General features: G+C 47.8%; 1 protein-coding gene across 1 annotated transcript in view; it reads left to right on the forward strand.

Moving 5' to 3' along the window:
• The window catches only part of LOC310639369 (peroxidasin-like), a 75,180-nt gene that overhangs the window by 38,942 nt on the left and 10,483 nt on the right, over positions 1-25,755 (forward strand). The window contains exons 7-16 of the mRNA XM_083361045.1: positions 2,066-2,235; positions 3,884-4,001; positions 5,696-5,865; positions 8,127-8,399; positions 10,845-10,961; positions 13,458-13,616; positions 14,193-14,305; positions 18,298-18,454; positions 23,400-23,508; positions 24,366-24,523. Coding sequence (XP_083217171.1) covers positions 2,066-2,235; positions 3,884-4,001; positions 5,696-5,865; positions 8,127-8,399; positions 10,845-10,961; positions 13,458-13,616; positions 14,193-14,305; positions 18,298-18,454; positions 23,400-23,508; positions 24,366-24,523 — 1,544 coding nt within the window. The remainder of the gene's footprint in view (positions 1-2,065; positions 2,236-3,883; positions 4,002-5,695; positions 5,866-8,126; positions 8,400-10,844; positions 10,962-13,457; positions 13,617-14,192; positions 14,306-18,297; positions 18,455-23,399; positions 23,509-24,365; positions 24,524-25,755) is intronic.

A 25,755-nucleotide genomic window follows, 5' to 3' on the forward strand; every position in this document is an offset into this window, starting at 1 on the left:
ACTATCCGTACAGAAAATTATTCACCATCCTGTTTTTTATCTAAGGACCAGGATGACTTCTTTATTCAGCAATCCAGTGGTTTGGTCCCCAATAAATATGACTAGCCTTTTCCTCCAAAAAGACCATGTCACAGGACGATTTCTATTTATTTTTTGCTGGAAACTGGCTGTTTTTCCACCCTAAAACACTCGTAGGAATACATTGATTTGCTTAATGATCACCACGTTAGATTTATGGCTGTGGCATTTGCTTGATAACTGGCACAAAAAGTCACAAAATTGGGTCAGTCGGGTGGGTGTCTCGACTTATGACCCTCATGACTTAGGATGGACGTTCCAGGCTCTATTACAGTCATAAGTTGAGGACAATCTCAGATTAGGAAGCATATAATACGTGATCTTGTGTCCCATCCTTCAGCTATTCGAAAGGACATTCCTTCTTGTTTGTTTATATGATCCAGCTTGATCCGTGAAACAATCTGTAAACCTTGACGAGGAAACATGTGGTTGAGTTGTGTGGCTGCTTAGCCAAACCCTCTTTGAAAGCATTTTTTAAATGCTATTTGGAGTTGGAAAAGAATTGTGCTTTAATTTAAAAAAAGAGAGAGGAAAATGGCATGTTTGCCTCTGGGAATTACCAAAAAATAAATATTTGTGCAGGCAACGTCCTAAGAGACTAATTGCAGGGAAACACTATTTCAAGCAATCTCTGATCAGACGACTAGTGCTGTGCCAATTCTTTTGTTTTTTCAAGTTATTTGTTTTCATTTCATGAAGAAAGATATGGTAATTTGGAATGGTTCCCCCCCCCGCGCCAAGGAGAAGAACATAAGGGGGTGGGGGGAACATGTTACAAACGGGACACGGATTCCTTCCCCTGAAGGGTAGTAAAGAGGTGTGGACTTTCATTGTGGATTCCTCCACCCTTGACCTACAGCCTCCTTGGCTTCACATAAAGGTAGTCCTCAACTTATGACCACAACTGACCGAGACACATTTTAAGTGAGTTTTGCCCCATTTTGCCATCTTTTTCCCCACAATTGTTAGGTGCGTCACTGCAGAGCCTTGGTGGAGCAGTGGGCTAATGCCTCCCTAAGTAACACCAGCTGCCTGCAATTAGTGCAGGTTCGAGTCCCACCAGGCTCAAGGTTGACTCAGCCTTCCATCCTTCCGAGGTAGGTAAAATGAGGACCCAGATTGTTGGGGGCAATAAGCTGACTTTGTAATAATGCCACTTTGGGGGGGGGCGAAAGCCCTAATAAGCAGGCATATACATAGAATGAAGGCTATTGCTAAGCACATTGATTTGTGCTTAAATTGTAAGCCGCCCTGAGTCTTCGGAGAAGGGCGGGATATAAATGGGATTTTTAAAAAAGCCTTTATCTTTATCCGTTTGCCTAGGTTGCCTCTCTTTCTTCTGTCTACCAAGGCCATTCTCACAGGCTAATTAGATTATTCAGTGGAACGGCTTGCCTCCAGAAGTTGTGGGTGCTCCATCATTGGAGGTTTGCAAGGAGATATTGGACAGCCATTTGCCTGGAATAGTATAGGGCAGGGGTAGGCCACCCTGGCTCTTTTATGACTCGTGGACTTCAACTCCCACAATTCCTGAGTCAGCCGTGCTGAGGGGAAAGGGAGAGGTTTCCAAGCTGAGCCATGCTGGCTCAGGAATTCTGGGAGTTGAAGTCCACCAGTCATAAAAGAGCGAAGGTTGCCTACGCCTGGCCTAGGACTAGGCCGCTTTATGACTCGTGGACTTCAACTCCCAGAATTCCTGAGCCAGCCATGCTGAGGGAAAAGGGAGAGGTTTCCAAGCTGAGCCATGCTGGCTCAGGAATTCTGGGAGTTGAAGTCCACCAGTCATAAAAGAGCCAAGGTGGCTTACTCCTGGTAGAGGATCTACTGCTTGAGCTGGGGGTTGGACTAGAAAATCTCCAAGGTCCCTTCTGTTGTTCTGTTAGCTTGTTTGGCAGGTGACCTTCCTATATCTGTGGTTATGGATGACAGGAAGAACCAAACTCATAAAGTCAACCCTTTTTTCCCCTCCCCATCTGGCCCCTCCCAGGCGGCTGGATTCCAACGCCTTGCTCTGTGACTGCGACCTGATGGGGCTGGCAGAGCTGCTGAGGAAATATACCACACAGGGCAACTCTCAAACAGCTGCCACTTGCGAGAACCCACCCGAATTACTGGGCCGTTCGGTCATCACCTTGACCTCCCAAGAATTCAACTGTGGTGAGTGACGCTACCTGATCCATTATCTATTTCGTTCACTACTTTTCCAGATGTCTCTGGATTCCCAGTCATCCAGGCCATGGTTGTCCCAAAGATGCTTTTTTTTCAAGAGGCAACTGGACTTTCTTGTTTTTCCTTGAAGACTGTGCGGTTTTCCTTAACGACTGCAGGGTTCCTCTTTACAACCCATGGCAAAAGGGATGTAAAATAGGGCACAACTCACTTAACTCACCTTCCTTAGCAACAAAAATTCTGGTCTCAGTTGTGGTTGTACGTCAAGGACTACCTGTCTTAATTCATGTCTCAACAACCCTTGGAAGCAGTTCAGCAGAATATCCCCTGGGTTTCTGGACTGGGTTCAGAGAAATAATAATAATAATTAATAATTAATAATAATAATAATAATAATAATAATAATATAATAATAATAATAATAATAATAATAATAATAATAATAATAATAATAATAATAATAATAATAATCATCGTTGGAAGGGACATTGGAGGGTCATCTAGTCCAACTCCCTGCTCAGGCAGGAAACCCTATACCAGGAGTCAGCAACCTGAAACAGTGAAAGAGCCACTCGGAACCGGTTCCCTCACAAAAGGAAAAACTGGGAGCCGCAAAGAATGTGTGCACATGTGCGTACATGCACGCATGCGCAGAACAGGGTTTGACTGAAGAGTGGAGCCAAGGCGAGATATGCACCTACCCTGCATATTTGAATTGATTGTTTGAACTTTTTTAGTCCCACTTTTTTTTTTTTTTTGGACTGCCCATGGCAGAGGACTGGGAGCCGCAGGAGACGGCTGAAAGAGCCGCATGCGGCTCCGGAGCTGCGGGTTGCAGACCTGTACCCTATACCATTTCAGACAAATTTGGTGGTCTCTAACCTTCAATTAGCAAAACCCAGTTGCTGGGTTGACCTAAGATCCTTCCATTGAATGGCTGACTTGGACACACAAGTGAGAGTAGAATAATTGTTGGGAAACAGTGCCACCTAGAGGAAATGTATGGTCTTTACAAGCCTGATGTCAGCCTCAGGAGGTAGAGCAGACTGGGAAATCAACAGCACAATAGGCTAAAGCTATTTTTATTGAGATTGGCTGCAATAACGGAATCTTGCAAGGGTCATGGTTCCGATGATAAGACCAGCAAAATCAGAACTCCGAGGCTAGAGGTTTCCCCAAAGAAACATGTTTATTGGTTACAAAATATCGGCATGGTCAAGAGTGAACCCAAGTCTGAAATTTTCACCAAAGAGTTACGCTATTACAAAGTCAAACTTCCCGCCCCAGCGCTATGCAATCAGCTCCATTCCCCAGTAGAATAATTTGGCGGGCTTTCTAACAAAAGGCCCAATCCTCTGATAGAATCACCTTGGTTCCCACGGGAACCAGAATTGTTTAGCAAAAATACTCCGCAAAATACTCCCTTTTCTTCTGGCAACCTAGAACGAGCAAGATGGCTTCAGCCAGGTTTGTGGTAGAGTTGACAGCAAGTTGAATGGAGTTGCCCCCCCCCTTCCTCCTTCTTACGCTTCAGTGAATTAGGGGGACATTTGAGAACATTCATTGAAACACCAAAGTCGTGTATTGGGACATCTCCCAGCCTTTAAAGGCTCACCCTCCATCTTGTCTGTTTCAGAGAGGCCTCGCATCACAGCTGAGCCACAAGATGTCGACGTTACTCTGGGCAACACCGTCTATTTCATTTGCCGGGCAGAGGGGAATCCGAAACCTAAGATTATCTGGCTTCACAACAAGTAAGCGAGATGGAGCGTGAGAGGAGACTACGTCAAACCATAAGGAGCAACCTGGTGGTATCTAATGGAAGGGGTGTCAGAGAAGGAAAGATGGCGGAAGCAGCATGCCATTCTGTAATGGTGGGTTGGAGAGACCTTGGGAGACGGGGCAAAGGGACAATACCAAGAGAGAGGTCAGATAAGAGACAGCATAGCTCACAGTTGGATGGCGGGAGTAGGGACCCTTCCTAGTTTCTTGACCTGTAAAAACGGAGGGGAGGGTTGTACTTTAAGACTTGATTGGAGTCAGTAAGATTGGAGTAAAGCAGATAAGAATCACTAGATCACGTGAAGCGTTAATAGCACTTTACAAGGCCTTCGTAAGGCCACACTTGGAATACTGCATCCAGTTTTGGTCACCACGATGGGTGACCAAAAAAGATGTTCAGACTCTGGCAAGAGTACAGAGAAGAGCAACAAAAATGATTAAGGGGCTGGAGGCTAAAACATATAAGGAACGGCTGCTGGAATTGGGTATGTCTAGTTTAACGAAGAGAAGGATGAGGGGGGACGTGATAGCAGTGTTCCAATATCTCAGGGGCTGCCCCAAAGAAGAGGGAGTCAAGCTATTCTCCAAAGTGCCTGAAGGCAAGACAAGAAGCAACTGATGGAAACTAGTCAAGGAGAGAAGCAACCTAGAACTAAGGAGGAATTTCCTGACAGTTAGAACAATTAACCAGTGGAACAACCTGCCTCCAGAAGTGGTGAATGCTCCAACACGAAGTCTTTAAGAAGAGACTGGACAGCCATTTGTCTGAAAGGGTATAGGGTTTCCTGCCTGAGCAGGGGGTTGGGCTAGATGACCTCCAAGGTCCCTTCCAACTTTATTGTTGTTGTTATTGTTATTATTATTATTACAACCAAATGAACTAATTCTACTTTATTGTGAAGCTACATTGACAGAAAGTTACAAGTCTGAAAATACAATTCAGGGAAGGCTCCTTCTGAGCGTTTTACCTGGTGCCCATTATTCAGCTGCAGGCTATGTTGTCTCTTATCTGATCACTGTCTCGGTAGCATCTCTTTGTCCAGTCTCCCAAGATCTTTTTCACTGACCATTAAACAATTTGCCTTTTTTGACCTCTTCCCACATGCATATGACACTGGGGAAGTGGCAGGACTCTTATTAGTTTAAAGTTCACAGTTAACATTACCCTGGAGACAAAAAAAACCCAACAGTGGTGGGATTCAAATAGGTGAACAACCGGTTCTCTGCATGGATGCCACTTCCGGAAGTCCATTTTCGGCCTGGGCAACAAAAAATTAACTACCAGTTCTACCGAAGTGGTGCGAACCGGCTGAATCCCACCACTGGGTTGGATAAGTTGATAGCACCCCTTTCCCCATCTCAGCATCTCATAGATCAGTGGTCCCCAACCTTTTTGGGCACCAGGGACCAGTTCTGTGGAAAGAGGGTTTTCTGCACCCCAGAGGTTGCGTGGTTTTGTGTGCTGCCTGCATCTCACGGATGGGGCTTTGCTTGTTTGCGCGGCCCGGTTGCTGGCATGCCATGGCCTGGTACTGGTCCACAGACCGGGGTTTGGGGACTTCTGCCATAGATAGTCTGGATTGTTGTCTGGACTACTTGTAGTCCAATCCTTCTCTAGATCAAAGAAGGGGTGAAGCTGGCTGCCATCTTTCTTTTTGTATTGCAGCAACGAGATTGACATGAAGGATGATGGGCGGCTGAACCTGCTACAAGATGGCACACTGATGATCCAAGACACTAAAGAATCTGACAAGGGAATCTATCAGTGCCTGGCCAAGAACATTGTGGGCGAAGCGAAGACCAATGAAGTCGCCCTACGCTACTTCGGCACACCTTGTAATGTCCTTCAAATAAATGAAGATCTTGTCCCTAGGTCTATAAGAACCAGAAAATCTGTTCAAGCTGATTTTAGGATGGGGCCGTGAAATATGGTGGTAGCATCTCACCTATCTTACCTGTATTGGCTGAGGAAGCCAATTTGGGAAAGTTTGCAAACTAACTCTTGCGATGGGTGGGCTTTGCCATCCCATAAAATGCAAACAAGTAAAAAAACCAAAAGGATTTTGAGTAAGTGAACGGTGTGGCAAGGAGAATTGTGGTAAGGATAAACATCTCAAGAACTTTGTCTCAGGCTCATCCATGAGGGCTGGTTAACAAAGTCAAGAGGGACACCACAACTGCACCATCAAATCAATTAACGACACATTTTTGAAAAGGGGCAATGGCTTTGATTGCATAATTTGTGACTGCCTCCTTAGCTATTTTGACCTTTCAGTGTGGACACCCCAGTTCAGTCCTCTTCTGTTGAAGATCCACTATTTCCTACAAGCTGGCATTTAAGAGCAAGGGGTTGGACTAGAAGACCTCCAAGGTCCCTTCCAACTCTGTTATTCTAAGACAGAGAGAGAGAGGGACTGGCCCAAAGTCATCCAGTTGGCTCCAGGCCCAAAGCGGGAGTAGAACTCACCATCTCCCACACCAAACTGGCACTCTAATAAAACACCATGCTTTAATATTGTGGTTTTCACTTCATTTTCAGACAAGGAAAACCAAATGCACAGGTATAGAATAGGTGACTCCTGGTTCAACAGCAGCCACTGTGAGAGGGATCTCAGTCTCCTAGTGGACAATCACTTACTGTAAATATGAGCCAGCAGTGTGCTGCAGCTGCCAAAAAAGCTAATGCAGTTCTGAGTTGCATCAAGAAAGGGATACATTCAAGATGAAGTGAAGTAATAGTGCCACTTTATATTGCACTGGGGAGTCCACACTTGGTATACTGCATCCAGTTTTAGTCACCATGATACGAAAAAGATGTTGAGACTCTAGAACGAGTGCAGAGAAGAGCAACAAATCAGGGGTCTAGAGGCTAAATTGTACAATAAACAATTGAAGCAGCTAGGGATGTCTAAGCCAGGGGTAGGCCACCTTGGCCCTTTTATGACTCGTGGACTTCAACTCCCAGAATTCCTGATCCAGCATGGCTCAGCTTGGAAACCTTTCCCTTTCCCCTCAGTGTGGCTGGCTCAGGAATTCTGGGAGTTGTAGTCCATGAGTCATAAAAGAGCCAAGGTGGCCTACCCTTGGTCTAGCCCAGGGGTAGGCAACTTCGGCTCTTTTATGACTCATGGACTTCAACTCCCAGAATTCCTGAGTCAGCTATGCTGAACTATGCTGACTCAGGAATTCTGGGAGTTGAAGTCCATGAGTCATGAAAGAGCCGAGGTTGCCTACCCCTGGTCTAGCCTATCAAAGAGAAGGATTGGGGTGACATGATAGCAGTCTTCCAATATTTGTCAGCTGTCACAAAGGGGGGGAGGGGGTCAGCCTATTCTCCAAAGCACCTGAAGGCAGGAGAAGAAGCAATGCATGGAAACTTATCAAAGGGAGATTCAACCTAAAATTAAGGAGAAATTTCCTGATCGTGAGAACAATCAATGTAACAGCTTGCCTCCAGAAGTTGTGGGTGCTCCACTGCTTGAGGTTTTCAAGAAGAGACTGGACAGCCATTTGTCTGGAATGGTATAGGACAGTAGTTGTCAATTTGTGGCCCGCAGATGCCTGGTGGGTGTGTGTGCAATGTTATCACAGGAGGTCTGTTGAGGCTTGAAGAAATGTTATGATTTAAATCTTAAGTTTTGGGGATCTGGGGCCACAAAAGGTAGTTAAAGGGGGTCAGTGCTGAAGAAAAGGCTGAGAATCCCTGGTGTCGGTTCTCCTGCTTGAGTAGTGGGTTGGACTAGAGGACCTCAAAGATCCCTTCCAACTCTAATATTCTATGTTCTATGTTCAAACTTGGCCCTTTTATGACGTGGACTTCAACTCCCAAAATTCCTTAGCTAGCCATGCTGGCTAAGGAATTCTGGGAGTTGAAGTCCACAAGTCAAAAAAAGGGCCAAGTTTGGCTGTGGAATTCTGGGAGTTGAAGTCCACAAATCATAAAAGGGCCAGGTTTGGCTGAGGAATTCTGGGAGTTGACGTCCACAAGTCATAAAAGGGCCAAGTTTGAAGGCCCCTGTTCTATATTGAGCCGGAATATTCTGAAATGATCTGAGTTTCTTATCAACTAAGCGCTTCCCTGTCCTTTTTGTTTTCAGCCCAGCCTACATTTGTCATCCATCCCCAGAACACAGAAGTCCTGGTGGGGGAAAGTGTGACTCTGGAATGTGGGGTGTCTGGACAACCCCCGCCTCGCGTTGTCTGGACGCTGAGCTCAGGGTCGCCGCTGCCCCCAGATCCGCGCTTCACCATCACCAGCTCTGGTGGCCTCTACATTCAAAATGCCACTTTGTCGGATGAAGGCAAATATAGCTGCAAAGCCACTAACAGAGAAGGATCTATTATGGCCACAGCAAATATCATCGTGCAAGGTAGCCGTGAGAATATGAACCGCCAGACTTAGACAGGCAATAAATTATTAGACTAAAGTCGGCTATGGGTAGACCTTGTTTAGCACCCGTTCAAAATGACAAAGACTCTGGAAAAAGTGACGCAACTGTTTTTCACACTTATGATCTTTGCAGCGATTCACTTCCCAACTGTCACGTAATCAAAATTCACACACTTGGCAACCGACTCATGACGGTTGCAGGGTCCCGGGGTCAAGTGATCCCCTTCTGCGAACTTCAGACAAGCACAGCCAATGGGGAAGCTGGCTTCACTTAACAACTTCGTGACTAACTTAACAACCTGCAGTGGTTCACCTAATAACGGTGGCAGGAAAGCTCGTCAAATGGGGCAAAATTGAATTGAATTGAATTTATTAAATTTATATGAACAACTGTCTCACTTAACCATCGAAATTTTGGGCTCAGTTGCGGTCGTAAGCCGAGGACTACCTGTAGTTCAGCATGGGGGGAAAAAGATTAAGTTGAAAAGTAGCAGAGCTAAGATGTAAACTAGCTTTATTTGCCTAGTTCATTTGTCGATTCTACAAGCAGTCCTCAATTTATGACATAACTGGGAGTAGAAGTTCCACTTCTAAGGAAAGTAGTTGTTTAGCGAGTTGCACCCAATTATCTTTTTTTTTTGGTCACGGTTCTTAAATGAATCACTGCAGTTGTTAAGTGAATCAAATGGTTTTTAAATGAATCTTGCTTCCCCTTATTAACTTTGCTTGCCAGAAGCTGACTGGGAAGTCATAAACGGTGAGCACATAATCCTGGGCCAACTACAACTATTTGTAAGTATATGTTGTTTGCCAATTGCCTGGAGGTTGGTCACGTGACCCTGGGGATGCTGCAAGTTGTAAGTGCGAGGACCAGCTGTTTTTCAAGTGCCACTGTAACTTTGGAGTGTTTCTAAATGATTGGTTGTTAAGTCAAGGATGACCTGTACTTATTTTCTTACACAGTACTTTTTATAATGATTTCACTTAGTGCAGCGAGCTAAGTGAAATTTAAAAAGACATGTTCAGGTGCAATCCATTAACAAAATAGTACAGCATCAGAATTTGCAAAAGAGAGAGAAGGAAGGGAAAGGGGATCCTAAAAATTTAGCTTGTCTATAAAATAAACCCTGCCCTGAAATTATTTAAAATAAAAAAACCTTCCTGGGCTCTTTATCAAAAAAAAAAAAGAAGATTCAAATATTGAACAGTGACAAAGAACAGTGGTGAATTTGTTCCAGGTCTTGTCCATCCATAACCTAATAGTTAGTGTATAGATAAGAAAGGCTGAGCGCCAAAGAATTGAAGCCTTTGAACTCTGGTGCTGGAGAAGACTCCTGCGAGTCCCTTGGACTGCAAGGCGATCGAACCGGTCAGTCCTAGAGGAGATCAACCCTGACTGCTCTTTAGAAGGCCAGATCCTGAAGTTGAAACTCAAATACTTTGGTCACCTAATGAGAAGGAAGGACTCACTGGAGAAGAGCCTAATGCTGGGAAAGATCGAGGGCAAGAGAAGAAGGGGACGACAGAGAATGAGGTGGCTGGATGGAGTCACAGAAGCAGTAGGCGTGAGCTTAAATGGACTCCAGAAGATGGTAGAGGACAGGAAGGCCTGGAGGAACGTTGTCCATGGGGTCGCGATGGGTCAGACACGACTTCGCAACTAACAACAACAGTGTATAGATTCAGTCATCTCATTTCTTTTCAAAAGAAAGGTCAGTACAATGGGCAAGATTGGCATAGGGAACAGGGGTGGTGCCAGACTAGAGGAAGTTGGAAAAAATCAAGATGGCGGCCAGGATTAGAACATCAAACACCCAGCCTACATGTCTAAAAGGGATGGACCTTTGATTGTGTGGATGCAACTCACATCCTGAGTCTTTCTGATACTTACCTCAACTAGGATACATCTTCCTGCTAGGTTTTTGTGTATAGTTGAATGTTTCTCAACCTCAGCCATTAGATTAGAAGATGTCTGGACTTCAACTCCCAAATTCCCCAGCCAGCATGGCTGGATAGAGAATTCTGGGAACTGAAGTCCAAACACCTTGATGCTTGGAGCTGTGTCTTATTGTACCCTAAGGGTAAATTCCTACATCCCAGGAGAAATAAAAATGAGAAGAGTAATTTGACTTAGCTGCATTGGTGAATGTCAATTCTTAGCTATATTAGTGAATATCAGTTGAATAGGGATCGCCCGTAAAGATTGATTTTAACAGAGTAGCAGAGTCGGAAGGGACCTTGGAGGTCTTCTAGTCCAACCCCCTGTTCAGGCATCTTTTAACTGCTGAGGTTGAGAAACATTGCCCTAATCAATCTGGTCTTCTCTCTCTGGGGTTTTCATTTAACCTTTGAGGCTTGGTGGACAGGAGGTTGCACATTCCCACGAACCTTGTAGATGTCTCTTTTCCTTCTTTTCCTCCTGCAGATACCCCCAGGTTTTTAATAGCTCCCAGTGATCAGACCGTGACTGAGGGTCAAAATGTGGATTTGCCCTGCTCTGCAGATGGACATCCTCGCCCGATCATATCTTGGACAAAAGAAGGTATTCTCTTGGCATTGCTGTCTTCTGTGAGGATTTAGAGTTACAGAAACATAAGCTGAAAGAGTCCTCCAAGATTGGACTAGGCCTGTGTTTCTCAACCTCGGCAACCTTAACAGAGTAACAGAGTTTGGAAGGGACCTTGGAGGCCTTCTAGTTCAAACCCCCTGCTCAAAAAGGAGAACATATAACCAGGGGTGTCAAACTCGCAACGTCACATGTCGTGTCGTGACGTATCGCGACTTTTTCCCCATTGCCGGCAATGGGGTGGGCGCAGTTTCGCTATGAGGCACCCGGCCCGTGGGCCAGCAGTTTGACACTCCTGCCGTATACCATTGCAGACAAATGGCTATCCAATCTCTTCTTGAAAACTCCAGTGACGGAATGCCCATAACTTCTGAAGGCAAGTCGTTCCACTGGTTAAATGTTCTACTGTCAGGAATTTTCTCCTGAGTACTGGGTTGGGTCTCTCTTTGATAATTTTCCACCCATTACCTCTTGTCTTGCCCTCAAGTATTTGGAGAATCGGTTGTCCCCTCTTTTCTGGGACAACCCCTCAAATATTGTAAAACTGCTATCATGTCACCCCTAGTTCTTCTTTTCTCTAGACTAGACATACCCAGCTCCTCCAACTGTTCATCGTATACTTTAGCCTCCAGCCCTCGAGTCATCTTTGTTGCTGTTCTCCTGCATTTTTTCAAGAATCTCAATATCTTTTTTATATTGTGGTGGACTTCAATTTCCCAGCATTTCCCAGCCAACCTATGTGGAATTCCTTCGTCAGCATCTTAAGGATGCTGAGGTTGAGAAACGCTGTTCTAAGGAAAGGTGTGGGAAGAAAATTAGATTCTGGACTAATGTTATGCCTGCACTGTCTTTGACTCTCCTTTTAATCAGTAATACAACTTGCAAGCAACCAAAAACAGGAAATTTACAATACATCACAAACAAAGCTAACACAATTTTGCAAAGATCCCTTAACTTCTTTCAGCTGATAATTGGCAACCAGGCTAAGCTAATTAAACCACACAAATAACTAGCAAACCAGGAAATCCTTGATAAGACAAACTTTTCTGAGCACACATGTGCGTGGCCTCCAAATTAGCATATAAACAAACACCAAAGAAAGTTCTACACACTCAGTGAAGTAAGATAAGCAGGAGTGTCCAATCCTGGCCACTTTAAGACTTGTGGACTTCAATTCCCAGAGTTGAAGTCCTCAAGTCAGGGGTAGGCAAGCTTGACTCTTTTATGAATCGTGGACTTCAACTCCCAGAATTCCTGAGCTCAGCTTGGAGACCTCTCCCTTTCCCCTCAGCATGGCTGGCTCAGGAATTCTGGGAGTTGAAGTCCACGAGTCCTAAAAGAGCCAAGGTTGCCTACCCCTGATTTAGGGCATTTCAGTGTATTAGTTAAGCATTACCTCAGGGATAGGCAACCTGGGCTTTTTTAGGACTCGTGGACTTCAACTCCCAGAATTCCTGAGCCAGCATGGGGGGAACTATGGCCCCCCTCATGACTCATGGACTTCAACTCCCAGAATTCTCCAGCCATCATGGCTCAGCTTGGAAACTCCCTTTTTCCTCAGCATGGCTGGCTCAGGAATTCTGGGAGTTGAAGTCCACGAGTCATAAAAGAGCCAAGGTGGCCTACCCTTGCCTTAAGTCTTAAAGTTGCCAAGGTTAAACACCCCTAGTATAGTCTTTAGAAATCCTGCTATAAGTGTGGTGTATACCTTTTTGCTTAATATAACCCTTCTAACCATTCCTTATAGGACTTGATTTCAGGTTTTTCCAGGCCCTTTGCCGTTTTAGCCTCCTCCTCCTCTTAATTCCCAACAGCATCTCCAAGGAACTTTATCCAATGTCCTATCTGTCAAACAAGGGCATCATCTGAAGTAGACATCAGCTAGTTCCAATAACTTGTTAGTCCACTCCTGCTCTCTCTCTTTCCCCTATCTCAAGTCCAGAAGACCACCTGCCATGTTTTTCCCCTTTCACTCTTCAACCAACCCATATGTATCTAGAAGACGTCTTGCAACCTCGGAAGAGCACCATTGCTCCACATTGTCCTTCTACAAAAAGAAGATCACAGGACAGTTACAGTTGGACTTTCAGCATCAGGACCAATGGGATGTCCCTCAGGAAGCAATCTAGGGAAAACCTCCCAAAATTATCAATCCATTCTCATCAACTGGACCCCACTGGGTAGATAACACTCCTGTTTTCAAGGAAAGCTTGTCCATCTTTGCCTATGGAGATTCTCAGTCATCCAGGTCACGGTTGCCCCAAAGGTGCTTTTTCAAAAGGCAACTGGACTTTGTTTTTCCTCGAAGACTGTCAGAACTGAAGAAGCTTCTTGGATGAGAAGAGAGACATCTTCAAGGACGAACAAAGTCCAGTTGCCTTTTGATGAAGCACCTTTGGGCCTTGTGAAGTTCAGAGTTCATGGGAGAATTTCTCCAACAGCACCATGATTTCACACCGTCCTTGTTCATAGGTGGTCCATTACCAAACAGTTGGAGATACAGTGTCCTCTCCACGGGAACCCTACAGATGGTCCAAGTGTCCCTTCATGATCAAGGCCACTATGAGTGCCATGCCGTCAATGCTGTCGGAGCCCAGAGATTTTCTGTGAGCCTCAAGGTCACCCCACGTGGTAAGTGCACACGCAAAGTTTTTGCTGATCTCATCTTCCCCAGCCAGTTGACCTCCTTCTGCCCTTGAAACCGGTCTTCCCACATCTAGCGTTCTCCAGAGAGTTTGAAGTTCAACGCTCTTGGCAAACCCATCTGGAAGAGACATCTTCCCTTAATTTCTGTCCCCAGTTAAATACAGACATACAGTATAGCAGAGTTGGAAGGGACCTCGGAGGTCATCTAGTCCAACCACGTGCTCAAGCAGGAGAACCTATACCAGGGGTAGGCAACCTTGGCTCTTTTATGACTCGTGGACTTCAACTTCCAGAATTCCTGAGCCAGCACAGCTCAGCTTGGAAACCTTTCCCTTTTCCCTCAACATGGCTGGCTCAGGAATTCTGGGAGTTGAAGTCCATGAGTCATAAAAGAGCCAAGGTTGCCTACCCCTGACCTATACCATTTCAGACTGTCCAATCTCTTCCTAAAAACCTCCAGTAATGGAGCACCCACAACTTCTGATGGTAAGTCATTCCACTAGCTAAACCTGATACCATGCTTTCGTCCCCACTCCCCACCCCTTTGTCTTTCCTAAACAGTTATGCCTGTATTTCTTCATCCACCTCAAGATACCATTGCAGAAGTCGGCCGAGACATCGAGATCCCTTGTACCGCCCACGGGGATCCACAACCAACGATAACGTGGGCGAAGGTCTGATGATTTATCACTTAGTACAAGCAGGAATGCCTTTTGTGTAAAGGTGGGGGACATGGGGTGTCTTATTTTGAACGTGGAATAAAAATTCTATTTGCCTTTTTATTGTATTTATTTAATTTATATCCCGCCTTACTTATATTACTTTTATAAACAACTCATGGTGGCAAGCATACGTAATCCTCCTTCCTCATCCTATTATCTCCACAACAACAGTAACAACAACCCTGTGAGGTGGATTGGGCTGAGAGAGAAGGATTGGCCCAAAGTCATTGTGCCTGAGGCGGGACTAGAACTCACAAGTCTCCCGTGATTGGCCCAAAATCATTCATGCCCAAGGTGGGACTAGAACTCACATTCTCTTGGTTTCTAGCCTGGTACCTTCAGAAAAACTGGCTGGGGAATTCTGGGAGCTGAAGTCCACACATCTTACAGCTGTTCAGGTTGAGAAACTCTGATAAAAAGAGAAGTATTTGGGGGCTTCTTGAATGTTACCAATGCCTTTGGACAGCCATTTGCCTGAAATGGTATAAGGTTTCCTGCCTGAGCAGGGGGTTGGACTAGATGACCTCCAAGGTCCCTTCCAACTTATTATTATTATTATTATTATTATTATTATTATTATTATTATTATTATTATTATTATTATTATTATTATTATTATTACATCTAGTGATCACATCCAGAAAACACAATTGCCAGCTTGTCAGGGCTGCATGATCTGGGTGTTTTAAGGTTGCTGCTTTGAATAAAATAGAGCTGGAAGGGACCTTGGAGGTCTTCTAGTCCAGCCCCCTGCTCAAGCAGGAGAACCTATACCATCTTAGACAAGTGATCCTCCAGTCTCTTCTTAAAAACCTCCAGTGATGGAGCGCCCACGATTTCTGAAGGCAAAGCTGTTCCACTGGTTAATTGTCCACACTGTTAGGAAGTTTCTCCTTAATTCCAGGTTGCTTCTCTCTCTCTGGTCAGTTTCTAACCATTGTTTCTTGTTCTGCCCTCTGGTGCTTTGGAGAATAATTTGACCCCTTCTTCTTTGTGCCAGCCCTTTGTGCCAGCCCTGTTTCAGTTTAATGACAGGGGGCACTTATGATGCACGCTGAGCTCAGCAAGAACCCAACTTAGCCATTCTTGACTGATTTTGCAGAATGCCTGGCAGGATTGCGCATTGCACTGACTAAGCCATGGTGGCACAGTGGTTAGAATGCAGTACTGCAAGCTAACTCACTGCTCACTCCAGGAGTTTGATCCTGACCGGCTCAAGGTTGACTCAGTCTTCCATCCTTCCGTGGTCGGTAAAATGAGGACCCGGATTGTTGGGGTGTGTGTGTGTGGGGTTGATAGGCTGACTCTGTAGAGAGGGCTATCGAGCACTGTTGTTGTTAGCTGCGAAGTCGTGCCCGACCCATTGCGACCCCATGGACAACGTTCCTCCAGGTCTTCCTGTCCTGTACCATGTTCTGGAGTCCATTTAGGCTCACGCCTACTGCTTCAGTGACTCCATCCAGCCACCTCATTCTCTGTCGTCCTTCTCTTGCCCTCCATCTTTCCCAGCATTAGGCTCTTCTCCAGTGAATCCTTCCTTCTCATTAGGTGGCCAAAGTATCTGAGCTTCAACTCCAGGATCTGGCCTTCTAAAGAGCAGTCAGGGTTGATCTCCTCTAGGACTGACCGGTTTAATCGCCTTGCAATCCAAGGGACTCGCAGGAGTCTGGCAGGAGTCAAGCACTATGAAGCGGTATATAACTGTAAGTGCTATTGCTATTTTTATTAAACCTACATAGGACACCACCAGGAAACTCTACAGCTGTCTTCTAGGCAGAGAAGAGAAATAAGAGCCTGCAAGATATGCAGGGTGGTTTATTTCATTTTTCCCCCCAAGGAAATGAAAAACGCCTTTGTAATTACCAAGTTAGGTTTGGCTCGGAAGAGGACAGGTTTTGCCATGTCTGTTAGTTGAAGACCCCATGTCATTTCAAAGTTGGGGGGGGCAAGAAGGCCCCAAAGACAATTTTATTCATTTATTTAAAACATTTATATAACCGCCCATCTTATCATCAACGCTGGGTGACTCACAGTCAAAAGTTAAAACCTTGCCAAGGAACAAGGGCGAGGGAGGAGCGCAGGGGGTCCTTGACTCTCAACCATTCATTTAGCGATTGTCACATTGAAAAAAGCGACTTACAAACGGTCCTCACACTTACGAGAATCACAGCGTAAAAATCTGGGGGCTTGGCAACTGGCATGCATTTTTAGGGGCGTTCCAGGGTCGCGTGATCATCCTTCCCAGCCAGCTTCTGACAAGCAAAATCAATGGGGGAAGCCGGATTTGCTAAGTGTGATTCACTTAGCAATTGCAGTGATTCACTTAACGACCATGGGGGGGAAAAAGGTTATAAAATCAGGTGCAACTCACTTAATAACCATTTTTGCTTAGCAATGGAAATTCCAGTTCCGATTGTGCTTGTGACACGAGGACGGCCTGTATGTCTCTATCCTTTGCTTGCGAGCATCCTGGAAATATGTAATAGTCAGCATAAGAAATAAAAAGATGATGGTCCGGTGGAGCTTCTCTTATGTTCTTCCCTTTAAAAAAAATCACAGAGGAAATGTGAGAGACACCATCTCAGTTCTCCCTATTACCCGAGCAGATTTTTCCCCTAATAAAAAAATTGGAAGGGACCTTGGAGGTCATCTAGTCCAACCCACTGCTCAGGCAGGAAACCCTATACCATTTCAGACAAATGGCTGTCCAGTCTCTTCTTAAAAACCTTCAGTATTGGAGCATTCACAGCTTCTGGAGGCAGGTTGTTCCACTGGTTAATTGTTCTCACTGTCAGGAAATTTCTCCTTAGTTCTAGGCTGCTTCTCTCTTTGATTTTCCATCTGTTGCTTCTTGTCCTGCCTTTGGGCGCTTTGGAGAATAGCTTGACTGCCTCTTCTTTGTGGCAGCCCCTGAGATACTGGAAGACTGCTATCATGTCCCCCCTCATCCTTCTCTTCATTAAACTAGACATATCCAATTCCAGCAACGGTTGTTTTAGCCTCCAGTCCCCCAATCATCTTTGTTGCTCTTCTCTGTGCAATTTCTAGTATCAGCATCAGCATCCGTTCATTTAATGACTGTTGAAAGTTACAACGGCGCTGGAAAAAGTGACTTATGACCGTTTTCACACTGACAACCATTGCAGCATCCCCCTGGTCACTTGATCAAAATTTGGGCACTTGGCAACTAGTTCATATTTATGGCGGTCGCAGTGTCCCGGGGTCACGTGATCCCCTTTTGCGACCTTCTGACAAGGAAAGTCAATGGGGGGGAGCCAGATTCACTTAATAACCATGTGTCTAACTCAGATATGTAAAACACAAGGCCCGGGGGGACGGATCCGGCCCGCAAAGTGGTTTCATGCGGCCCGCGAAGCCATCCTGGAAACAGTGAGGGAACGGCCCCCACTGCCTTGGCCCTGGCCCAGAGACCCTCCTTCTGCCAGAGACCCTCAGATCTGTCCCACTCCTGCCCAGGCCCCCATAGGCACCCTTGATGCGAAGGATGCAGAGCTGGCCACGCCCACCCAGTAGGCCATACGCACTCTAGCCACGCCCACCCAGTGGGCCACGCCCTCCTGGCCATACCCACTAGGCCCCCTGAGGGCAACCGCCATGCTTATGTGGCCCTCAATGAAATTGAGTTTGACACCCCTGGTCTAACTTAACAACGGCAGTGATTCACTGAACAACTGTGGCAAGAAACGTCGTAAAATGGGACAAAACTCACTTTAATAAATGTCTGGCTTAGCCAGAGAAATTTGGGGTTCTGTTGTGATCGTAAGTCGAGGATTACCTATATTTACAATATAGATAGTCCTACCTGCAGACACCATTTTGTTTTCTGTTGCCCTTCTTGGTGGTTTTACTGTGAACAAGACTGTGGTCTCCCCACCAGAGGGAATTCTATTCACGCTCCAGATTCTTTACTTTTTCTGCACCAGGACAGGATTCAGATCACAGAGAGTGGCAAGTTCCACATCAGCCAGGAAGGCACTTTATCCATCCGAGATTTGGGACTGGCAGATCAAGGAAGATACGAATGCATAGCCCGGAGTAGCTCTGGTTTTACAACCAGTGCCATGCAGCTAACCATCATCGGTAAGAGAAAGAGATTCTTCCTTCAAAATGGATTTTATTTCATTTTTGCACAGAATGGGAAGTCAGAAGGAGACTTCTAACAGCCTGCCAGGGAGACGGCGTCAAAACGTTAAGAGGGTGGCCAACAATGTAACTGAAGTCCCAGCCTTTTTTACACATATTGTAAATGATGTGCATAAAAAGAGGAGGGGGCTTTGATTGTACGATTGTGGCTGCCATCTTGACTTTTTTGACCCCCCCATGGCAAACCTGCTCCCTACTCAAAACCCTGCCTCCTTCATATCATCCTTTTCTTTCCTTCTACTTTTTAAGTTAATACTCTGCTTTGTGCTGATTTAATCTACTGTGTGTTATAATCATGCATTGTAAACCACTTGCACATTTCTGACCATGGGAAATATTAAAATGGCAGATAACAAAGAGAACCGGCAGCCGTATCTAAGGATACAGGTTGAAAATTCAAGGTTAAATAAAGATAGAATACAGGTAGTCCTTGATTTATAGCAGTTCATTTAGTGACTGTTTGAAGCTACAACGGCACTGAGAAAAGTGACTTATGACAATTTTTGACAGTTATGACCGTTGCAGCATCCCCAGGGTCACGTGATTAAAATTTAGACACTTGGCAACTGGCTCATATTTATGACCATTGCAGTGTCCTAGGGTCATGTGATCCCCTTTTGCGACCTTGGGACAAGCAAAGTCCATGGGGAATCCAGTTTCACTTAACAACTGGGTTACTAACGTATCACAGAGCCTTGGTGGAGCAGTGGGCTAATGCCTCCTTAAGTAACACCAGCTGCCTGCAATTAGTGCAGGTTCGAGTCCCACCAGGCTCAAGGTTGACTCAGCCTTCCATCCTTCCGAGGTAGGTAAAATGAGGACCCAGATTGTTGGGGGCAATTAAGCTGACTTTGTAATAATGCCGCTTGGGGCCCCTCGAAAGCCCTAATAAGCAGGCATATACATAGAATGAAGGCTACTGCTAAGCTTGTAAGCCGCCCTGAGTCTTCGGAGAAGGGCGGGATATAAATGGAATTAAAATAAAATAAAAATAAAATACATGTATATAATGTTTAAATGTGTGTTATGTTTGTGTACACTTTGAGAGCAAGTACCGTATATACTTGAGTATAAGCCGAATTTTTCAGCCCACTTTTTGGGCTGAAAAATTCCACTTCGGCTTATACTCCAGTCAACAAAAAAACTTACCGAGGACTTGTGCGCGGCCGAGGCTTTGGTGCTTCCGGGATCGCGCGCACCTCTCCCAAGCCACCGCCGTCCGAGACCTGCCGAAGTTTGGGGAGGTTTGGGGAGGTGCGCGCGCACCTCCCCAAACCTCGGCAGGTCTCCGTTCCTCCGCCCCTGCCTGCCTGCTTCTTTCCGCAGCGGAAAGAAGCAGGCAGGCAGGGCGCGGAGGAACGGAGACCTGCCGACGTTTGGGGAGGTTTGGGCGCCTCCCCAAACCTCCCCAAACGTCGGCAGGTCTCCGTTCCTCCTGCCGACGTTTGGGTAGTTGGGCGCCTCCCCAAACCTCCCCAGGTCTCCGTTCCTCCGCACAGACCTGCCGACGTTTGGGGAGGTTTGGGCGCCTCCCCAAACCTCCCCAGGTCTCCGTTCCTCCGCGCAGACCTGCCGACGTTTGGGGAGGTTTGGGCGCCTCCCCAAACCTCCCCAAACCTCCCCAGGTCTCCGTTCCTCCTGCCGAAGTTTGGGGAGGTTTGGGCGCCTCCCCAAACCTCCCCAGGTCTCCGTTCCTCCGCGCAGACCTGCCGACGTTTGGGGAGGTTTGGGCGCCTCCCCAAACCTCAGCAGGTCTCCGTTCCTCCTGCCGAAGTTTGGGGAGGTTTGGGCGCCTCCCCAAACCTCCCCAGGTCTCCGTTCCTCCGCGCAGACCTGCCGACGTTTGGGGAGGTTTGGGCGCCTCCCCAAACCTCCCCAGGTCTCCGTTCCTCCTGCCGAAGTTTGGGGAGGTTTGGGCACCTCCCCAAACCTCGGCAGGTCTCCGTTCCTCCTGCCGAAGTTTGGGGAGGTTTGGGCGCCTCCCCAAACGTCGGCAGGTCTGCGCGGAGGAACGGAGACCTGGGGAGGTTTGGGGAGGCGCCCAAACCTCCCCAAACTTCGGCAGGAGGAACGGAGACCTGGGGAGGTTTGGGGAGGCGCCCAAACCTCCCCAAACTTCGGCAGGAGGAACGGAGACCTGGGGAGGTTTGGGGAGGCGCCCAAACCTCCCCAAACTTCGGCAGGAGGAACGGAGACCTGCCGAGGTTTGGGGAGGCGCCCAAACCTCCCCAAACTTCGGCAGGAGGAACGGAGACCTGCCGAGGTTTGGGGAGGCGCCCAAACCTCCCCAAAATTCGGCAGGAGGAACGGAGACCTGCCGAGGTTTGGGGAGGCGCCCAAACCTCCCCAAACTTCGGCAGGAGGAACGGAGACCTGCCGAGGTTTGGGGAGGAGCCCAAACCTCCCCAAACTTCGGCAGGAGGAACGGAGACCTGCCGAGGTTTGGGGAGGCGCCCAAACCTCCCCAAACTTCGGCAGGAGGAACGGAGACCTGCCGAGGTTTGGGGAGGCGCCCAAACCTCCCCAAACTTCGGCAGGAGGAACGGAGACCTGCCGAGGTTTGGGGAGGCGCCCAAACCTCCCCAAACTTCGGCAGGAGGAACGGAGACCTGCCGAGGTTTGGGGAGGCGCCCAAACCTCCCCAAACTTCGGCAGGAGGAACGGAGACCTGCCGAGGTTTGGGGAGGCGCCCAAACCTCCCCAAACGTCGGCAGGTCTGTGCGGAGGAACGGAGACCTGGGGAGGTTTGGGGAGGCGCCCAAACCTCCCCAAACTTCGGCAGGAGGAACGGAGACCTGGGGAGGTTTGGGGAGGCGCCCAAACCTCCCCAAACTTCGGCAGGAGGAACGGAGACCTGCCGACGTTTGGGGAGGCGCCCAAACCTCCCCAAACGTCGGCAGGTCTGCGCGGAGGAAGGGAGACCTGGGGAGGTTTGGGGAGGCGCCCAAACCTCCCCAAACTTCGGCAGGAGGAACGGAGACCTGGGGAGGTTTGGGGAGGTTTGGGGAGGCGCCCAAACCTCCCCAAACGTCGGCAGGTCTGCGCGGAGGAACGGAGACCTGGGGAGGTTTGGGGAGGCGCCCAAATCTCCCCAAACGTCGGCAGGTCTGCGCGGAGGAACGGAGACCTGGGGAGGTTTGGGGAGGCGCCCAAACCTCCCCAAACTTCGGCAGGAGGAACGGAGACCTGGGGAGGTTTGGGGAGGTTTGGGGAGGCGCCCAAACCTCCCCAAACGTCGGCAGGTCTGCGCGGAGGAACGGAGACATGGGGAGGTTTGGGGAGGCGCCCAAACCTCCCCAAACTTCGGCAGGAGGAACGGAGACCTGCCAAGGTTTGGGGAGGCGCCCAAACCTCCCCAAACTTCGGCAGGAGGAACGGAGACCTGCCGAGGTTTGGGGAGGCGCCCAAACCTCCCCAAACTTCGGCAGGAGGAACGGAGACCTGCCGAGGTTTGGGGAGGCGCCCAAACCTCCCCAAACTTCGGCAGGAGGAACGGAGACCTGCCGACGTTAGGGGAGGCGCCCAAACCTCCCCAAACTTCGGCAGGTCTGTGCGGAGGAACGGAGACCTGGGGAGGTTTGGGGAGGCGCCCAAACCTCCCCAAACTTCGGCAGGAGGAACGGAGACCTGACAAGGTTTGGGGAGGCGCCCAAACCTCCCCAAACGTCGGCAGGTCTGCGCGGAGGAACGGAGACCTGGGGAGGTTTGGGGAGGCGCCCAAACCTCCCGAAACTTCGGCAGGAGGAACGGAGACCTGGGGAGGTTTGGGGAGGCGCCCAAACCTCCCCAAACGTCGGCAGGTCTGCGCGGAGGAACGGAGACCTGGGGAGGTTTGGGGAGGCGCCCAAACCTCCCCAAACTTCGGCAGGAGGAACGGAGACCTGCCGAGGTTTGGGGAGGCGCCCAAACCTCCCCAAACGTCGGCAGGTCTGCGCGGAGGAACGGAGACCTGGGGAGGTTTGGGGAGGCGCCCAAACCTCCCCAAACTTCGGCAGGAGGAATGGAGACCTGGGGAGGTTTGGGGAGGCGCCCAAACCTCCCCAAACTTCGGCAGGAGGAACGGAGACCTGCCGAGGTTTGGGGAGGCGCCCAAACCTCCCCAAACGTCGGCAGGTCTGCGCGGAGGAACGGAGACCTGCCGACGTTTGGGGAGGTTTGGAGAGGTGCGCGCGCACCTCCCCAAACCTCCCCAAACTTCGGCAGGTCTCCGGACGGCGGCGGCTTGGGAGAGGTGCGCGCGATCCTGGAAGCACCGAAGCCTCGGCCGCGCGCAAGTCCTCGGTAAGCTCCGGGCGGTCACTTGCTTCGCGTCTCCTGAGGGAAGGGGGGGCGACTTGAACGGGCGTGTTTCCTCGCCTGCTGGGCGCCGCGATTTGCCCGGGGAACGCACGGGCCCCGAATGGCAGCGTGGAGTGAGGAAGTGGACAGCCAGGGCTTCCCCGAGAGAGCCGCGGCCACACAGGGTATTCCTGTGTATTCAGGCTTGCAAAATGGCGGATCGAGCCTCTGCTGGCGGCAGAGGCTTGCAGAGCGCGGATCCAGCCTCCGAGGCTTGCAGAACGGCGGATCGGCTTATACTCGAGTCAACAACTTTTCCCAGTTTTTGGGGGTGAAATTGGGGGTCTCGGCTTATACTCGAGTCGGCTTATACTCAAGTATATACGGTAACTAAATTTCATTTTTAACGTGCGCCAACGTGCCCACAGTAAAAAAATGACAATAAAGGTTATCTGTCAGTCAGTCAGTCAGTAAGCAAGGTGTATCTGCATTATCTACAAGCTGTTGAGATAGTAGTAAAATGAGCCTTAGTTTTAATGAATCCTCTAAACTAATTACGTTTTTATTCTCTTCTTTTTCTCACCTGGGTGGGGCTAAAACAAAGCCACGAACATCAGAAGGAGTGGTGATACCTTTGTAGCCACCTCCATCCAGGAAGCCATCAGCAGTGTGGATTTTGCCATCAATTCAACACGCACTGAACTGTTCAGCAAGTAAGCCTATCAGGAATTTTATTCACACGTAATGAGATTTGTTGCCATGCTGAACATCAGGTGGATGCAACAGGTAACAATCAACCATGGAGTCCTTGGTGCTCTCTAAGCTTGGTTGTTTTCTTGCAGACATTTCATTACCTAACTAGATAATATCATCAGTCCTTAAAGGGTATGAAGTTTGGTCTCTGTTTATATACAATTGGCTTGCTTTGCCTCTTTTGAATATTATGTAGATGTTGTTTATCTCTATTTGCCTGTTGATGGCTGATTCGTCAGGAGTGCCAGGCTTCCAGGAATTCTCTTAACATTTTTGGACTTGATTTGATCTAGGTTGCTTACAGTTTCCCACTTAGGTCTGTCCATGTATTGTGCAATTAAGGAGTTATCATGTCTTTTGACTGTTAGTTGGTGTTCATCAATGTGTTCTGTTAGTCTTCTGCCTGTCTCTCCTACATAATGGCTGTTACAGTCCCTTCCAGCCCTGAAGATGTTACCTAGTTGGGTAATGAGATGTCTGCAAACAAATAACCAAGCTCAGAGAGCACCAAGGACCCAACAGTCCTCCTCCTCCTGCTCTCCTTCTCTTTCTCCTTCTTTTCCTTCTGCAAACGTCACCCCCTTTCCAGCAGTGATGATGTTATCTAGCTGGGTAATGAAACGTCTGCAAGAAAACAACCAGATTTACAGAGCACCAAGGATCCCACAGTTGAACGCTGAAGTACAAATATTCTCTTCTATTGGTAACAATCCACCAGTCAGGAATTTAACTGGGGAAAAATATTACAATACAGAAATGGAAGTTTGCAAGATACGATGAGCTGCTAAAAGAGTCACATTCTGTCCCTCCCAAACAGGAGACCCAAAACACCGAATGAACTGCTGGCCCTTTTCAGATATCCACGGGACCCCTATACCATCGAGACAGCGCGGGCTGGAGAAATCTTTGAAAGGACCTTGCAGCTCATTCAGGATCACGTGCAGCAAGGATTATTCGTGGACATGAATGGAACGGGTATAACGTGAAATACTGCCCCTGCTTTTTTTTTTTTTAGTCTTAAAAATATATTGCTGGAAAAAAAAATGATTTAGTTTTTTTCCCTGCTAAGGGGTTAGGAGGAGCACCAGACCTTCCTGCTAAATTTATTGGGCATTTCCTATATTCTAGGCATCCTCCGCTAAGGCTGTTAAATTATCCCACTATGAAATCTGGAAAGCCATTTTTTTAAAAAAAAGATAAATTACACAATTTCATATTGAATGGCTCTGTTCCGAATAGTCGTTGAATTACAAAATAGTGACTGTTCAAAGTTACAGTGGCACGGAAAAAAAAGTGGCTTCTGACCATTTTTCACACAGCCGTCGCAGTGTGCTTGGCAACTGACTCATATTTATGACTTTCGCAGTGTCGTGTAATCAACTTTTGCAAACTTCTGGCAAGCAAAGTCAACGGGGGAAGCCAGATTCACTTAACAACCATGTCACTAGGTGAACAACTACAGCGATTCGTTTAACACCTGTGGCTTGAAAGGTTGTAAAATGGGACAAAGCTCACTTAACAACTCTCTGACGTAGCAACAGAAGCTTTGGCTCAGTTGTGATCATCAGTTGAGGTCTGGAACAGACATAAACCATCAGGAAAAAGACGGTAGCATCTCATATACTCGCAGAGCCCAGGTGGCAAGGAAGCTGGGAAGAATCATCCCAAGCCACTGAAAGAGACGCTGCCTTCATGAACTGAGAAAATCTATTCATTAGTGTGTCCCCCCCCCACACAAAACAGGGTTTGTCAGCAAAGTTAAGCAGATTGCAGGAAAGTAGACGACTAGAAAGTGGGAGGCCGTGAGTTCTAGTCCCGCCTTAGCCATGAAAGCCAGCTGGATGACTTTGGGCCAATCACCAGAAGATAGTGAGTTCTAGTCCCGCCTTAGGCATGAAAACCATCTGGGTGACTTTGGGCCAATCACCAGGAGACTGTGAGTTCTAGTCCCGTCTTAGCCATGAAAGTTGGCTAGATGACTTTGGGCCAGTCACCAGAAGATAGTGAGTTCTAGTCCTGCCTTAGCCATGAAAGCTAGCAGGGTGACTTTGGGCCAATCACCAGGAGACTGTGAGTTCTAGTCCCACCTTAGCCATGAAAGCCAGCTGGGTGACTTTGGGCCAATCACCAGAAGATATTGAGTTCTAGTCTTGCCTTAGGTATGAAAGCCAGCTGGTGACTTTGGGCCAATCACCAGGAGACTGTGA

This window comes from Vipera ursinii (genome assembly GCF_947247035.1).
Source record: "Vipera ursinii genome assembly, chromosome: 3".
Lineage (NCBI taxonomy): Eukaryota > Metazoa > Chordata > Lepidosauria > Squamata > Viperidae > Vipera > Vipera ursinii.